Source organism: Phymastichus coffea, unplaced genomic scaffold (genome assembly GCF_024137745.1).
Source record: "Phymastichus coffea isolate CEN01 unplaced genomic scaffold, Cenicafe_Pcof_1.1 PCOF00178, whole genome shotgun sequence".
NCBI classification, from domain to species: domain Eukaryota; kingdom Metazoa; phylum Arthropoda; class Insecta; order Hymenoptera; family Eulophidae; genus Phymastichus; species Phymastichus coffea.
The window spans coordinates 35,563-52,044 of record NW_026706989.1 but is presented as its reverse complement, the minus strand read 5'-3'; the positions used below and the strand labels follow the sequence as shown (position 1 = coordinate 52,044).

The following is a 16,482-nucleotide window of genomic DNA, read 5'->3' as shown; positions in this document are numbered from 1 at the left end:
ATCTTTTCAAATCATGTGTTTGTGTTTGGCACAATTACCGGTCTCTCTCTCTCTCTCTCGCTCTCTCTCTTTGTTTTGATATAATTTTACGTATACGTTCGTCACCACTTCTTATTTTTCCACAAGTCGATGAAGCAATAGATCATATGATTTAACTGCTCCGGACAGTCGGTCATCGGCACGTGACCAGCCGAGGGAATCGCCTCTAGGAATGCTTTGATCATCGTCTGTGAAATAAAAAGTAAAGGAAATGAACATAACTTTGGTTATTAAAAGAGAAGTGGATATGATTTTCTTTTAAATAAGCTAACTACAGTTATTAGAAGAGATTGAATGTCATTTGTTGAGTAAATTTTAGCTATGAATGACTGGTCAATAGCAGTCTAAAACAAGATTTTTTCCGTATATTTTACTTTTGTATATGGTTATCTTTTAAGCAGTTTATGTTTTTGAAGTTGATAAAATTAAAAAATAGGAAAACATTAATAGTAAAAATCATTATTAGCAAACTCCTAAATTCCTGTATTTATAAATATTTTCATAATTTTTTTTATGTCGATTTTATACAAAAAATATGAAAATTGCACTAGGAATGCTTGGTGCTCCTTTAGTTCCAGCAAGTCATTTCTAGCAATGAGTCAATAATATTTCTGCATGAATATAAGCAGTCGCAATGTAAAAATCAAATACCAAACGTGCCATTAGCTTGAACAATTCCGATAATTTAAATATTGACACGCGATTAAAATCATGAAAAAAAGGCAAATAATAAGTCACTTCCAGAAATAACTTTATCAACTTACCCTTTCCATTTGACACTCTTGTACGAGAGACACCTTATTATCTCTGAGACCGTGCACGAGTAGCGTAGGCGTGCAGATACGTCTGTGAAAAACGTAATCACCATCGGGCCAAGACATACCCCGAAGCACGTGCCGCATGTGCGAGGGCCATTGATCTTCCAGTTCCTCGGAACCGCAATACGGATGTTGTCGACCTCTCGCCGAATAAAGTACGGCTCGATTCATACCGCAGACAAGGAATGGCGCGAGGCTTGCTCTCAAGCAACAGTGGCCTGCACCTTCGGCTGGTGGCGGTGCTAGAGGTGTTGGACCACCACCTGATATCAATACCAACTGATGCACATTGCTCACGTATTTGTACGCCAAAGCTGCTGCGAAACTGCATCTGAGGGCAGAGAATGATACTGCTATAGCTTTGTGCTTCTGAGCAGGGATGTTTTGTTCGCGCAGGTGAAAGCACTCGCCTGCTTTTAATATCGATTTATAAAATTAACCACACGAACGGCGCGCCATAAATTTTTAATACCCATTGTATTCCATTTAAGCTCGTAAAAGTGAACGGATTACTGATGAACCGCCGCGTATATGACACGCCTTATTGATGACCAGAATGTCAAATAGCTATTCCCGAGCTATTTGTATTTAACATGCCTGCTCGTGTACGTGACACGTGAAGCAGAGAGAAAAACAACTGCAATATCGCACATCATATATATATATACATATGCATATCCGTTATTTTTAAGATAGATCTGAGACATTTTTCAGAACGTAATTTTGAATGAAAGCTCTCAACGAACGTTTAATCATTGTGGACTTACAAAGGTTTTACTTGTTTAATGCGATTTGAATATCATCGTTGTCTTTTGTATAAAATAATTTTCAGTCGAACAAAGCCGCAGACAACAAACAATAGCATTTTAAAGAGCAATATTGAATCGTTGACCGTACATAGTGAACCGTATCGTCGACGATATACGTAGTGTTGCAATGGAATCATAGAATAAATTGGCCTCATTGTCATTTTTCTACACGTCTTTTCATAACATCTCTAAGCGGGCGTGGGCTCCCTCTCTCTCTCTCTCTCTCTCTCTCACGCTCTTCTGCAATCAACAGTCTTACAAATCTTTAATAGCAGAGATGTTGACGACGGCAAGTAATATAAACTCTCGAGATATTTCTTTCTTTACTTTTCATTGAGTCAACAAAACTATGATTGCTTTTTCTTTTCTTTCTTTATTAGAAATGACGAGATTTTTATTGTGCTAGAATGCTGCTCGTTCGCTGATTTTATTATAAAAATCATACAAATGTGTGAAGATGTTTAAATAACTTCTGTAATTAAATTGCCATAAATTAAAATCTTTTTTTTCATGGGGTCATAATTTAGGAATTGATTTAACCATAATTTTATTTTGAATTTTTTACTTTGTCAGCGTGTCGTGAGTAGCTTTACGGCAATAGGATATTCGTAAACTAATATGAAATGATGCGTGAACTCAAGCGGATACAGACTACTATACATAAAAGAAAAGTAGGCCGCTCGAAAAATAATTAGCCGCTTAGTCTTGGCTCACACTTACCCGTAATTATGAGCGACGAGCACGCACTTCTGGCCGGGTTTGAAAGCATAATGCAGCAAGACCGCCTCGAGATCTTTGAGAAGTTTGTCGAAATGATAATCCTTGGGTCTGTTCGGCGCCGAGCTAAATCCATGCCCGAGGAGATCAGGCGCCACGCAAGGATAGCCCAGGTTAGCAAAATAATTGAGCTGCGGCTCGAACGACTCGGCCGACGAGCCGAAGCCGTGAAGGAACACGATCATTGGCTTGCGATTACGCAGTGTTACTTCGTCCTCGCCCTCGTTATTGTTATTATTGTTGCGCCCTCGGCTTATTTCAGGTACGGGAAATCGCCGCCTATAATCCTCCAGTTCCAGCGCTGCACGCATCGAGGTTCGCGAGTGTGGTCTTTCGCCATTTCCACTACCATGGCCACTTGCTTCGGATTTCTTTTTTTTCTTTTTGCTGTTCTTCTTCTTGGGTTTGCGCTGCTGTTGCGCCAAGCGAGTTGCAAGTCGTCGACGAATGACAGACACCGTTTTGTTGACTTTCGAGCTGACGAACGACGATGACGACGTTTGCTGTTTCGCATCCTCCGCAGTGCACGAAGGTTGTTCCCGACTGTCGCGTTTGAATTCAAGGCGAAGACTGTTGAAGCGTGGTTCTTCGATCGTGTCCAGAGATTTGGAACCACGCTCAACAGGTGGATCGTTAGCTGTCGCCGACGAATCTTCCGCGCTGTTTGTCAACTGTTCAGATTCTAGGGGAGCTGAAGATTCGCCTTTTGAGTTGGTTTCACTTAACGGTTGAGCTTCCGATAAGCCCTTTGATTGGCTGGCCTAAAATTAAAGCAGACGATTTATTTATCATTACGATGGTCGAAAAACATTGCTTACAAATCAGTTGAATAAGCCTTGTGGAAAAATAAGAGTGATAAGTTTTAATATTGAAGCTCTTTTTAACTACGATCGTTTAAGTACTCAATTGTTTCACGCGCAATAAGAAACTTCAAGCGCAATAATTACCAGAGTCGCATCCTCGGCATCGATTTGCATTCCCAGATCTTCGAGTGACTTGCCAATGGACGAGCCACCCAATTTCGCATCGATAATATCCATGAGCGATTGCTCGAGATTATGCTCCTCCTCCAGCTCGGAGGTCTGCAATTCAACGGTCTCCACGCTATTGATACCCGAGTCAATGCAATCGAGCATCGCCGCGTCATTGCGAATAGTTCTCAGACAAAAATCCAAGGTATCCGGATCATTTGTCGTGCCGACGAAGCCACGATTAACGTAACCCTTTTCGGGCTGCTCTTTGGTCATCCAATTGGCATCTTTATCGCTGTGAAATGAGAAGCTAATATCGAAAGTCGGCGCCGTTGCCGTTGGCTGGGCATTTTGTCGTTCGCGTTCGATAGCCGCTTTAATGGTGTCGTTGAGTATCTCATCCAGTAGCTCACTGATATACCTATCCAAATCCCTGACGATCTTCTTCTTGGCGCACTCGTCGAGACAGTCGATCCTTGCCATCTGCGCCTCTTTCAAGCTCACGCGATCCGTCTTGCTTGGCGCGGCCTCGTTCAGCTGCGACAAATCGACCGTCAGAGTTTTCTCCAACTCTTCGATATTCTGCCCACTGATATCGGCTTCGCACAGGCTCGTTCGTATCCGGTTGATCTGCTGTGAGATAATCTGCTCTTCGCGACTGCTCAATCGACTGCTATTGCTGTACCGAAACGAACATCGACAGTTACCCGATGGATGTGGCCTTTTTGCCCACCTCGAGTAAAAATTATCGACCAGCGATTCCGGCCGATCGTTCGCTGCGGCTGGCTCGTAGAACTTTCCGCTCTTCAATTCGGGTTTCAGTACTCGCAACACTCGTCGCGGTGCCACCGTGAAATACTCGACTCCGGGCTCCTCGTCGCCCGGCAGAGGCTCCACTTGGTTACGATTCCGACGCAAGCACTCGCTCATCTTCGAATACCAGGCGTAATTCGCCGCAGCCGAGGCACTATTTGTTGTCGCTGCCGGCTCCGACATTCCCGCTCTTCTTCTTCGGCAAGCACCCGTCGCCAGAGGAGGTTCTGCAACGAGGACGATATAACGCTCGTATTAGTAATCGGCGCAGTTTCGCTAAATCACTTTTCCGCGGGATGATGTTCGTTTCGTTCTTTTTCCGGGAGCGTTGAGTCATAGACGACGAGGAAAACGGTCTTTTTTTCTTTTTCGTGGGTTGATAAGTCATGAACGCTCGCGGTACATGTTTCACGGGGATCTTCGAGCGAAGACGCTAATTGCTGTTTGCCTGCGTTGCGATCTATGCAGTTTGACAACATTTCAAACGGGGGCAGTGTTGTATCTTTCCTTTTCGAATGAGAGCGCAGTACACTCGACTCGCGCTATTTAACACACTTGACTTTTCCGTGCTCGAAAGACTGCATCTTTCAATTCGCAGCGAAGAGAATTGCTTTGTGAAAAATAGGTGCGACGTTCGCATAGATAAGTTGACAATTCAGCGCAGTGAATAGCGAAAAAGAGAAAAATAACAAAGCAGCCTCGTAAAAATTAGAAAATTACCAACTAGACTGTATATATGTGATGAGTATCGTTCACGCAAGAACTCGTTGGAACTGTTGCCGTTCAAAATCATCAACTACGAAAGCAAGTTCTCGAGTATTAAAAATAACAAGCACGCGCTCGAACAGTCGGTCGGAAAATTAAATATTGACCGTTCTCTTACCTCGACATTAACGCCGAGAAAGTAAAAATAAAGCATAAAAAGAATGACGATAGTAATAATCAATAAGATGGAATGAATTACCAAGTGCATGAAGCTTTCAGTCGACTGCATCGGCTGTACGCAGGCATCCGGTCGTCTCTCTTTCTCTGGCTGTGGTCAGTACAGCAGCGCAGCAGCGATTTGCCTGCAATGGTGTGCAACGCGCGAAAAACGAAAGTGCAATGGCTTGCCTGCTGTTGTGTATCCTATGGGCGAGCTCGAGTACACGCGATTTCCATTGGCTAGCAGCAGCCTCTCCTCTCACTCTTTCTCAAGGCTCACGAGTCTCTCTCTTTCTCTCTTTCTCTCTTCGATACCAATGTAATTATTTCGATCCTTCGGGCGATCCGAACCTGATACACGTATCCATGGTAAGGAGAGAGAAAAAATAGCTCTGATATCGATCTCTTCGGTCACTGACACTTTCTCTTCTCGAATTCGATCGTCGCCGTCGCCATCCCTCGGCTGCGTTTCTCCGACTGCAGTGAAAGAGAAGGAAAAGAAAGCACTTGTTGCTCCTTCGGCGTGCACGCACTCGCGGCGCACGCTGGCGACTAAACGGAATTGCCTCGCGCGCCCGTGTGTCGAAGCTGCTCCACGCAGGCGCGCTCGTACACGCGCAACTCGTACGCCCACTATATATATACACACACAGCGTCTTCTCTCCGGTTGACGAACGATGAGTGACGACTCGTACACCAGATGATTCACAGCGTCGCCGGGCGTAAGTGTGTGGACACGTCCCAGGAGGACGCGCTCGGTCTTTGGTCGCTCAGTGAGCGCGCGGCACTAGAGTAGCCAGTGGCAGCCATGTTGCATTCCCATAGAGAAAGAGAGATAGATAGAGAGAGAGAGAGAGAGAGAGAGAAGCGGTTCTTTCTTTAGGGGGCTGCTTTGGTGCCGAGGCGCATGCAGTTCTATGACTCCGAGATATTCGATTCCGTTTGCGGCTAGGGCAATCGGATTTTTCCTCGCTTTCTCTTTTTGCTCGGCTCAAGAATAGATTGCATTATTACACACTCGTCGGACAGTGAACATCCCACATTTGTCAATTGCCCGATTTAGATTGGCCTTTTGTTTTCCTTGTTAAATTTTCAATGAACTCCTACGAGCGCGAGATTATTAGTTTCGCGAGTGACAAAAACAACGCGTATTTTGCATTCGAACCAAAGATAATGTGGCTTCGCGATCGACTAGTACGCGAAAAAGACTAGTGCGTGCGTTGACGGCTAGACGAGAAGAGGCACGAGAGAGGCGTAAAAGGCCTCGTTTCCGCGCGATTTAAACAAACGAGCTATGTACTTTTGTGCGAATTTGTTTTGGCGGTCGGCTTATTCATTCGCCGCACCGGTCGTTCAGTCATATTTGATTCCACGGGATTCGCATTATTGCCGAACGGAAAAGGAATCGCGCTCGCGTACTCGTTTGAAAAAGGTTCGGCAACCTATTTTCCACCATGCAACTGTATTGTTGATCACAACCCCACCCTCTCCGCGTTCTTCCTCTTATCGACCGTAGAGCGAGAAACAATGGAAGAAGGTGTCGATTCGAGCACTCACGCGTTTATCATACCGTTAAACGCCGCACGTGCGCCGAATACGAGGATGTGCGACATATTAAGTGTCTTTTGGTCGATATATAATTTAGTCCTTCCGACGCGCAATGTATGTCTCCGTCCCCATTTACTCGGCGTTTTATGCTCGCCTATTAAGTCTTTATGCTCAAACGAATCTTCTTTTAATGTTTTTCCCAAGAGAAGCCTGTGCCAGGGTCAAGTGTAACGAGCGACTCTTCTCTCGATCGCTTGCGTGGATACTGGGGCGTATGATTTTTATCAATGAATGACCTTCCGTTCTGGTATCCGACTAATTACAACGGTCCGCGCGTGTACGTGTTTACCTATTTCGTTCGTGTTTACGTTGCAAAGGATTTCGAAGTTACGTAACTGTTAAAATGTTAATACGTCGAAAGGATGTTAGTTTTACATAATGCCACTCGGCCACAGTACGTACTTAAGCTTACGTTGCCTTTTTTCATCTCCGAGCAAGAGCGAATAATACTTATACGTGATTCGAATGACAAGCACGCGCTGCGCAACTAAATAGCTATCTATTAAGAAAAGAAAGAAGCCGTATTTCGAAAGTTAAAGGAGAAAAAAAAAATCCGTACAATGCCCCATCGTCCGTGCGCGCATCGCCGAGCTCGCCCCTCGCGATGTAATTGTTTGATTTATCGCGTCGTAAATTCTATCTCTAGAACTCAATTATTCGCGCACGGCGGTAATTTATCTCCAACGTACATGGCGTACGTTGCAAGGGCCGAGCACATTATTGGCAACGAGCCGCAAACTTCGGGCCTCTACGCTTCCTGATGTACGTATGGAACACCGCGGGTCGATCGCTCGCGCGCGCTCTGCACCTCGCGCGTCGAACGCCGAGGCACGGCTACTCGGAATGCGCTGTGGGCAGTTTGCGGGCGACCGTATAACCGTTAAAATACGATGTACGCGGAGCCCAAAGTGACTCCCTTCAGAGTTGAGGGCGTGAGCGGTATTCGTAATTATCCTTGCGCGCTGCGCTTGCCTATCGCGATTGTATGTGCTTCTTTCCGTCCACATTCGCCTCGTAAGACGACTAATTGGCACCTTCGAGCTCGTCGTTGCGCGCATCGCGCGCGTTGCACTCGATATATTTCTTTTCTTCGAGCGTCTATTGAATACTTCTAACAGCGCTCAAAATCAAGCTCCGCCGCCTGATTCGTTCTACAGATCGAATGCCGTGATTTAACGGAGCGTCAACATTCTCAAAATTGATGCGTCGCTTATTAATTGTTCGCACTTGCATTAAAGCTAAAATCTAGAGAACAGCGCATCATTTCAAACTTCTAGTTTCACGTTTTTATTTACCAAGTATCATTATCTGAAGCTCTTGTTCAGCTTCTAAATTTGTATAATTATAAAATGGCTACTGCAAAGTTACTTCCTTGGCAAGTCACGATTCATTTCATTATATTCAATAACAGTAAAGAAGATGTAGGTCATACTGTTGACTGAAATTTAAATCATGGACTACTTTTCTCAAACAATGATATACTGATATACTTACTTGTTACATGTGGATACTAATAAGGTCAATCATTGTTTGAACGTCATGGTATTCGCATGCAAGCGGATTTTTCAACGTCTCACTAAATATTTTACATGTTATTCTTTGTACTATATAATTGTGTTGAATGTTATCCTTACATAATCGGAATAATTTATAATATCAGTTTGGATTCCACATCCGACTGTACTCTATAAAACTTATAACTTAACTTGATACTAATTCAATATGTTCGTAGAAGAAAAGCAAAAATTCGATCTTCTATTCATTTGAACGCAAACATCAAAGTTTCAAGTCACAAAATGATTATTAAATAGCAATAAAGCAAAGGTTTACTATTTTATAGAACAGTGAAGATATAACATGATAACAAAAATTATCCTTTTATGTTGAAAAATGAAACGTTCCACGTAATTGTCGAGGCGATAAAAAGAAGTATTTTTTAAGCAATACTCGCACGTGTGCTAAGTCAGAATTTTTCTCGCTATAAATATTTTCGCAAATCGAGTGCTTGTACCAAGCACGTGTTTATTACGCTCTCTGACTTATGCGTATCCGGCAATAGACTTTGCAGTCGGAAAATGTCGCCGGTAGTGAAAAATTATAGATAGATAAATAATGGTTTTATTGGTTCATAATAAAAAAAATACATTGCCAGATTACTGAAGAATTATCAGATAAAACCATATAGTAACGCCATCTCTTGAGTGTTTCAGTGTTCAGAACAGTTCTATGTAGTTGTGTTGTTTGAATAAGGTTATTGTTGCTATGTATTAAAATTTGAAAACTTTTTATTTCGTTGAAAATTTTAAAAGCCACAATTATCAGAATTAAATAATATCGTTGGAAATTTATCATTCGATTATAATCTGTAATAGGTTAAATTTGTGATAAAAAAAATTTTAGAAAAGAAATTAATGATCATGAAAAATACTCATGTCTTGCAGAACCAACGATGTGATCAAACCCTTAATTGTAAGTATTGACATCAGAAATATTTTTCGTTCTTCTATCTTGAAATTTATTTTATAAATTTTAATTTCAAGTCAATAATTATACCAATACACAATGGAGAAGAATGGATCGATACCTGCTTCGAGTCAATTTTGAGACAAACTATAATATCTGTGATACATGTAGAAATAGCTATTTGTGACGATGCTAGTACAGACAAAACTTTGGAAATTCTGGACAAATGGAAAGATATATTTAATAAAATGTCAATTTCATTACATATTTTTAAAAATGAAACTGGTCTTCCAAAAGGAGGTATGCATAAAATGTTTAAAATAATTTTGATACATGCAAATTTGATTGTGATAAAAATGTATTTTTGTATTTCAGTCGGCTATGCTAAGAACAGAGCAGTAGAAATTTCATCTGGAGATTATTTGTGCTTTCAAGATATTGTAAGTACTAACAATTTTTTGAGAGTTTCACAATCTTGTGGATGAATAAATAAATTTTATATTTTAGGATGATATTATGCTTCCAAAAAGAATAGAGACTCAATACAAGTTGGCTAAAACAAACCAAAGTGCAGTAAGTATTAAAACAATGTAATTTTAAACAACATACTCTAACTTTTAGTTTTGTGATCAGATTATTGGAGGTAGATTCAAAAGAAAACCTGAAAACTCTACAGAAAGATTTGTACGGTGGGCTAACAATCTGATTCATGAGCAGCTTCAGATTCAAATTTATACATCTTATGGACCAACAGTCATAATGCCAACCTGGTTTTGCCATAGAAATGTTTTCAATAAGTACACTATATCTCTGTATATTTTATTTGAATAATAATTTTCCTTATTATTGATACAGAATTTTAATTCTAGTGTTCCTGGTGGATTTTCTGAAAAAGGCTATGGTACACCAGAAGATTTAATATTTTTTTATGCTCATATAGAAAATAATGGATCTGTTCTGAGAACAGATGAAGTGATTTTAGAATACTTATTCCATCCTGGAGCAACGACATTATCTATAAAACAGTAAATAAAATTGTAATCAACTGATTTTTGAAATCAATATCATATTATGTTTTTTTGTCTTTAGAGAAACAATATTTGAGTTGAGAGTTCAACAAGTTGAAAAAAGAGTTCTATTTAAATGGCCATCATTTACTATATGGAATGCTGGAAAGGAGGGTAGAAAATTCTTCAGAACTTTGCGTGAGAAGTTTCAGGTATATCTTGAATCAATTTTGTTACATAATTATTTTTATATTATAAATATATAATTTTATTGTTATACTTTAGAAAAGGGTAATAGCTTTTTGTGATGTTGACAAGAAAAAAATTGGGAAAAAGTACACTCCTTATGATCATTCAATCAGACGATCCAAGGTGCCTATACCCATTGAACATTATTCTATAGCTAAACCACCCTTTATTATTTGTGTCAAACTAGTAAGTTTGAAGTTTTTTCATACGTACAAATATAAAAAGTTGAAAGTTCATATTAAATATTAAAATATTTTATTTTAGGATATGACTAATGGTATTTTTGAAAAAAATCTGAATTCATTGAATTTAAAAGAAGATAAAGATTATATTCTATTTAACTGAACATGTTATCGTTACATAAATCTTAACTAGAAACTATAAATTGTATTATACTATTACATTACTATAAATTTTAACACAGTAGTTAGACTTTAAATATTTTATCATTTACCACACAAACAAAAAGAATTATTTTAAACTTTAGTGCATAGTTGTTTCTCAGTCATTCAATAAAAAAATATATAAATGCCATTCTCTAGAATAAAACAAATACAGAATAACATACAATCATCAAAACTATAAAAAAAAAATTAATATAAATTACTTGGGAGTGTCAATTGCTTTGATTCTGGTAAATTCTAGAAGTTTGGATTTTTCAAGAGTTATGATGTCATCATCATCATCATTACCATCATGATCATCTGAATTTTCTTTATCTTTTGGAAGAGAAAATTTGCCTTCAGGTTCCTTCAATTGATCTTTACCATCTGTATGAACAAAATAAATGCATTTTTCAAATCATCTAGAGTATAGTCTAATATAACAACAAATAAGTTAATAAAATAATATTTATACATACGCAACAACTTCATTGTGTACTGTGATCCCTCTGCACTACTAGATAAAATTTGAGCTATTATCACATTTGATATTTGAGGTGTATAATCTTCTCCTATTTTGAATACCTAGAAATACACACAATGATGATTAAGTTGAATCATAAAAAGTATTAAAAATATAAGTCAAGTATTAAAAATGTTACCTTGAAAGACACTGTATTATTATCATCATCTTCAAATCTTTTTTGTGTTGGCGTTTGAATTTTACTTTTTTCAACTTCTGCAGGTAATTTATAACCATTCAAACTTGTATTTATCTGATTAGACTTCTCATCTGATTCAATACTCATTTCTTGTTCTTGAATGGATTCTGGCTTATATAGAGTATCATTATATTCCTTTTTTATTCGTTTGTGTACAAATGTTAATGGTGTTGAACTTTGTCTCAAATTGAGGAGAGCCGTAAGATCTTTGCTTATATTTTGCTTATTTTTTGTATCTTCAGTTTGTAATATCTGATGGACATTGTTTTCATAAGCAGTTACATCTGATGTAATATCATTATCTAAACTTTTGAATCTTATATGTTTACCAGATCCACCAGATGTGATTAAGATTGAATCAATTACTTTTGGTTTTTTACCAGAGGTTTCATTTAGTGAAATATCACTTTCAAGAACTACATCTGCAGGCTTTTTCTGTTTCCTCTTGCGCACTCTTTTCCTTTTATTGGATATATTTTTCTCTGGATTTAATTGTTCTTCAGTGTAATTATCTTCTGTTATTTCAGAATCTTTGGTATCACTTGTAACTACATCATGTAATGCAGTCCTATACAAAGTGTCATTGAACAATGGAATTTCTGGAAGATCAAAATACAAAAAAATTAATTTACTGCCAATCTATTTTATATAGTACAAATTTTCATTACTTTAACAAACTTACCTGAGACATTTTGAGTAGAATTTTGAGAGGACTTATCGGTTGTATAACTTTGATTATAAATTAGATCACTTTCTTTGTTTTTTGAAGCTTCTCTACAATTACTTTGTACCTTTGACAATGAGTCAACATCACTTTTCATTACAGAAATATTATCATCATTAATCCCTGTACCAGGAACGATCCTGTAAAACGTTTTTATTGCAAAAAGTTAGAACTTTAAAAAAAAAGGATTTGTAAAAAATTTATTGCAACTTGATAAATACTCACACAACAGTATCGTTATTTTCCAAAACTCTAATGTCTTCTTCGAAGGGCAGAAAAAAACACGTATCTTCGTGTCTTGACAGAAGATGAAAAGGCTTTTCGATATTGAAAATCTTCCGCACGTGATTAACAAATTGATTTACATAAAATATCTTTGTACTGTCGATGAAAATCCAACTGTATTGTCTTGCGTCTTGATATATCCTGGATATATCAATTTTTACTCGAAAATCTTGTCTCATTTTGGCAGTTTCTATTCTAAAGTTGTTGTTCTAAGATAGAACTTTACGAAAATAAAAATGTCAGTTGTAAAAAATTCGTATATCCTTTGTGCTATTCCTATACGATTGCTAAAATACCGTCGATCCTATAGGTTACACATTTAATGTTTGACCGGCACTGGCATGCAAGTTCAGACTGGTATTTCTACCGGCTTAGCACGCCACCTACATACTTACCACATGCTACGGCCGTTCTTCGTTGTTTCGCGATCTCGAACGATTTTATTTTGATTTGATGCTCAACTGTTAATTCCATTCAACTTCAACAGCACTCGCGTCTCTCGTAAATATTATTGTTACATGCCAATCGATATGTATAAGAATAGAACTTTACATACTGATTCCGCGAAAATAAGCTGAATGTATGACAATGACAAATGTTTTATTAACGAAATAATTGAAATTCTGAAATTCACATAAGTATTATCCTCTTCCTCAAGGTGTTGCTCTTTCGTTGATGAAAGTTGCCATTACAATAAGTACCGTGACGCAACATATATCGTGATCAAAATTATGCAACGAATATGATCACTCCCTTGATGTTATCGCCATACATAGCAGGTCTTATTGAAATTACATTTTTTATTTTTATATTTACATACAATAGGTAGAAATCGAAGCTAATAGGGAACTCTATTGAAAAATTAATTTTTTTCTAGTATGTAAAATTATTCTTTAGACTAAAGCAGTTTTCAAAAATGTTGAGCATTTATTTTATAAACGGTAACGTTCACAATCGTATTGGCTATATTTACATCAAATTAAATCACGTAAACCAAACGATGTGAAATACATATGTCCTAGTAGTACATTGACAACCCAATCTATTATACTGCTTCCGGGCAAACCGTAAGTTTTTATTTTTCACAAGCTCTTAATTTTAAATAATTGAAAAAGTCAATGAATCGTGCGTGCGTTTACGTACACCCGCCTTTACGCAAAGTTAAATTTATACAAAAATGCGAGGTAGCGCGGCACACAGTGATACACTTGACATTTGTACGCGCGTGCGCGCGTCTGAGCGAGAACGTCGGTTATTTTGACAAGTGCGTAAGTTTGCACAGGCGAAAAGCGATGGAATGCTAAAGCGCCAGGCATAAGCACACAAACCATGCCTTATCTGCACGTAAAAGGCTGCTGTACCCATCAGATTCTGTAATATATGGATTTCCTCTTCGTCGCACAACAGAGATGTTTGCTTCGAAACTCGCCACCCTGATGGAAAAAAATAGTAGTTGTGTTTTATCTGCAAGACAGAGAAAGAGAGAGAAGCAGCTATCGCATCCTTCATCCTTAACTTTGACACGCTCTGAGTATCCCTTCATAATCCTGCAACAGTGTAAACGGTCACGGCTCATCCCTCGTCAATCAATTCGTTAAGTGGGTCATTTGAAATCTTCGTATATATTTAGCAAGCAAGCTGCGAAGAAATGAAAAGGAAGTACATAGAAATAAAAATGCACAGCGCACACAACAGATCGCGAGGGAGTGAAGGCGTCGTGGTATATATGCAAGATAAGCAGTGCAAATTTGCTTGGAAGCTCTCTCTCTCTCTCACTCTTTCTTCCTTGATGCAGCCCTAGGAAATGGCGGCTCTTGGGTAAACGCTCGCATAGGTCGTCAACCTCGTGTGCACGAGATATAAATTTGCGGGCGATGGCCCCGAGCCGATTAGTTTTCATTTCGCCATGGAGTCGAGGAGTAACAGTTGCTTCCTCGTATTCCTCATTCTTCTGTGCAATGTACTGGCAAGTGGAGAGCATCATCACCTTCGACACGAGGCCGGCGCTGGCTCGAATAACGACGTTGAACATCAAACGTTGAATATTGACAGCGAGCATAAACTGATGCTCGAGTGCCAACACTCGGACTATCGCACCTACATCAAGTGCCTCAAACGCGAGAAAAGGCAGCATCACGGTGGTCTTGGTATGCGCATCTCACGACGTTTCACGGGTTCAGGTTTTTTGGGGGGGCTTGTGCACGAATTGTCGCGCCACGAGGGTTCGTCCTCTTTTCAAGAGTCAGTGAAATGTGAGATAACACGTTGAGGGATGACTGTATCTTATTTTGTTAAATTAGTGGTAAGATCACGAGGGGCGAGTCTTATTTTTTCTTGGAAGGTAAAATATCATTTTAAATCTTTGAACGTATGCCAGTTGCGAATTGATTATTCCTAACCGATTGGTAGAAACAGAATCTCTTCATTCTTTTTATTCGTTTGTTACTATATTTAAATGTTTCTATATAGTTAATAAAACTCTTGTAAAAGAAAAAAATCTGCGGCACAGCAGTCCAATGAATTTTCCCTATACAGAAAAGCGAGCCTGCCTGGACGAGTGTTTCGAAATAAAATGCAACACTTCGGCCTGTCTACGTGACTGCCACGCGCGCTGCAAGAGGCGCCTAATCGAGACTTACTCCAAAACCGTGGAGACATACGACTGCGCTGACGGCTCGTGTTCGGAGTCGAGCTCGCAACATCTGCCGAACATCACGACGAACATACACATCAACAACGTTTTACCAAATGGCACCAACTGTGCTGGAAATCATTCGGGCGGACCAGGTGGTTCTGGTGGACCGGGTGGCAATGGCACTGACAATGGCTGGGGTAATGGCGCTGAGCCAAAAATTAATATCAACAATGTGATCAATAACGTTGGACCTGGACCGCCCTCGAACTCGGATTGCCCTTGTCGTAAGCTCCAGAGATTACATACATGTAGATTGATTTATGACTGCATCGGGTGTATCGGTAACTGACTGCCTCTCGCGATTACAGCCGCAACTGGGTGCAACTGCAATCCGTTTAGCCCTTGGCAAGCAATGCCGCAGATTACTATTGGATTTGGTCCAGGACCCGTCGGAGGCTGCGGTTTTCCTATGAGTTGGCCCTGTCTACAGAGATACCCGGCACGTACATTATGTTATTTTGACGGGCATTTAGTTGCGATTAATTAATGGCCGTGTTATTTGCAGACTCCACCCGTCGACTGCTCGATGTGCTCGAATCCATTCTTGCGTTATCAATGTAGTGCAGCGTGTACACCTGCAGTGGAACCGCGGAAAAATGGCACAGCCAATATAGCGCCACGGTGTAATAATGATTTTCGTGTTTCAGTAAACGATTGTCATTTTGTGCTCTTTTCATCATTAGCTTGTTTTGATTTCAGCTAATGCGACGTCAGCGAACTATTGGAATAATGGCTCTAGAAGATTTTAGCTTGGAATATGAAAAGATCAATCTATAATCATCTATTACTGTATGCTTTCGATCGATTTGTAATTATTATTTTTAATTATTGTTGTTAATTTTTGAATAATAAATATTGCAATATTTATGATTTGAAAAGTGATTCATAGAGTTCTGAAAAAAAGACCGTTTTTTTAGAATTTCATCTGATCGTATATACGCTCGCCTATATCTATTGCAGAGTAATTTGCATTTTAAAAGAAAAAAATATGTTTTTGACGATAATTGCGACAAAAACAAGTTTTTACCTATAACTGGCGAGCGACGTAAGGTTTGCTCATTTAGATAATAATCAACAACAAAACAATGAGACAAGAGCACACACCGCCGAGCTTACTCAACGTCACATTGCGCGCGTCTTATCGCTCGCTCGCTCTAATCTTTCACGTATTTCGAAAAAAAAAATCCAGAAGAAA

At 39.3% G+C, this 16,482-nt stretch overlaps 4 protein-coding genes across 5 annotated transcripts; 2 read left to right on the top strand and 2 right to left on the bottom strand.

The window, feature by feature from the left end:
• Positions 1-94: 94 nt before the first annotated feature.
• Positions 95-5,908, bottom strand: LOC131673456 (uncharacterized). Its single transcript, XM_058951468.1, has 5 exons — positions 5,192-5,908; positions 3,391-4,454; positions 2,387-3,204; positions 804-1,188; positions 95-227 (listed from the first exon to the last, which is right to left on the bottom strand). Exons 2-5 carry the CDS (start codon positions 4,408-4,410, stop codon positions 102-104), a joined length of 2,349 nt encoding a protein of 782 aa, XP_058807451.1. The 5' UTR covers positions 4,411-4,454; positions 5,192-5,908; the 3' UTR covers positions 95-101.
• A 2,939-nt stretch (positions 5,909-8,847) lies between these two features.
• Positions 8,848-10,882, top strand: LOC131673455 (UDP-GlcNAc:betaGal beta-1,3-N-acetylglucosaminyltransferase-like protein 1). 2 transcript variants are annotated; one of them, XM_058951466.1, is made up of 9 exons: positions 8,848-9,228; positions 9,300-9,522; positions 9,598-9,662; positions 9,730-9,795; positions 9,856-10,019; positions 10,092-10,247; positions 10,312-10,441; positions 10,515-10,664; positions 10,743-10,882. In XM_058951466.1, exons 1-9 carry the CDS (start codon positions 9,190-9,192, stop codon positions 10,821-10,823), a joined length of 1,074 nt encoding a protein of 357 aa, XP_058807449.1. In that variant the 5' UTR covers positions 8,848-9,189; the 3' UTR covers positions 10,824-10,882. The 2 variants fall into 2 exon arrangements, with proteins under 2 accessions (XP_058807449.1, XP_058807450.1); XM_058951467.1 differs by having other exon boundaries at positions 9,844-10,019.
• A 14-nt stretch (positions 10,883-10,896) lies between these two features.
• On the bottom strand, positions 10,897-12,949 carry LOC131673454 (uncharacterized). The gene is made up of 5 exons (XM_058951465.1): positions 12,533-12,949; positions 12,266-12,447; positions 11,524-12,182; positions 11,341-11,446; positions 10,897-11,248 (listed from the first exon to the last, which is right to left on the bottom strand). Exons 1-5 carry the CDS (start codon positions 12,769-12,771, stop codon positions 11,082-11,084), a joined length of 1,353 nt encoding a protein of 450 aa, XP_058807448.1. The 5' UTR covers positions 12,772-12,949; the 3' UTR covers positions 10,897-11,081.
• A 1,549-nt stretch (positions 12,950-14,498) lies between these two features.
• LOC131673462 (uncharacterized) lies at positions 14,499-16,092 on the top strand. The gene is made up of 5 exons (XM_058951475.1): positions 14,499-14,739; positions 15,128-15,511; positions 15,596-15,726; positions 15,793-15,910; positions 15,987-16,092. Exons 1-5 carry the CDS (start codon positions 14,499-14,501, stop codon positions 16,034-16,036), a joined length of 924 nt encoding a protein of 307 aa, XP_058807458.1. The 3' UTR covers positions 16,037-16,092.
• The last annotated feature ends 390 nt before the right edge of the window (positions 16,093-16,482 follow it).

Bases quoted from the DNA above. Each gene is read 5' to 3' on its own strand.
- LOC131673456 (XM_058951468.1), bottom strand. From the start codon at position 4,410: ATGTCGGAGCCGGCAGCGACAACAAATAGTGCCTCGGCTGCGGCGAAT. The intron at 3,205-3,390 runs GTAATTATTGCG...CTTTAATTTTAG, and splicing joins ATGCCGAGGATGCGACTCTG to GCCAGCCAATCAAAGGGCTT. The intron at 228-803 runs GTAAGTTGATAA...TTTATTTCACAG, and splicing joins AAGAGTGTCAAATGGAAAGG to ACGATGATCAAAGCATTCCT.
- LOC131673455 (XM_058951467.1), top strand. From the start codon at position 9,190: ATGTCTTGCAGAACCAACGATGTGATCAAACCCTTAATT. The intron at 10,442-10,514 runs GTATATCTTGAA...GTTATACTTTAG, and splicing joins CTTTGCGTGAGAAGTTTCAG to AAAAGGGTAATAGCTTTTTG. The intron at 10,665-10,742 runs GTAAGTTTGAAG...ATTTTATTTTAG, and splicing joins TTATTATTTGTGTCAAACTA to GATATGACTAATGGTATTTT.
- LOC131673462 (XM_058951475.1), top strand. From the start codon at position 14,499: ATGGAGTCGAGGAGTAACAGTTGCTTCCTCGTATTCCTCATTCTTCTG. The intron at 14,740-15,127 runs GTATGCGCATCT...TTCCCTATACAG, and splicing joins GCAGCATCACGGTGGTCTTG to AAAAGCGAGCCTGCCTGGAC. The intron at 15,512-15,595 runs GTAAGCTCCAGA...TCGCGATTACAG, and splicing joins GAACTCGGATTGCCCTTGTC to CCGCAACTGGGTGCAACTGC.
- LOC131673454 (XM_058951465.1), bottom strand. From the start codon at position 12,771: ATGAGACAAGATTTTCGAGTAAAAATTGATATATCCAGGATATATCAA. The intron at 12,448-12,532 runs GTGAGTATTTAT...AACGTTTTACAG, and splicing joins GAAAATAACGATACTGTTGT to GATCGTTCCTGGTACAGGGA. The intron at 11,447-11,523 runs GTAACATTTTTA...GTGTATTTCTAG, and splicing joins ATAATACAGTGTCTTTCAAG to GTATTCAAAATAGGAGAAGA.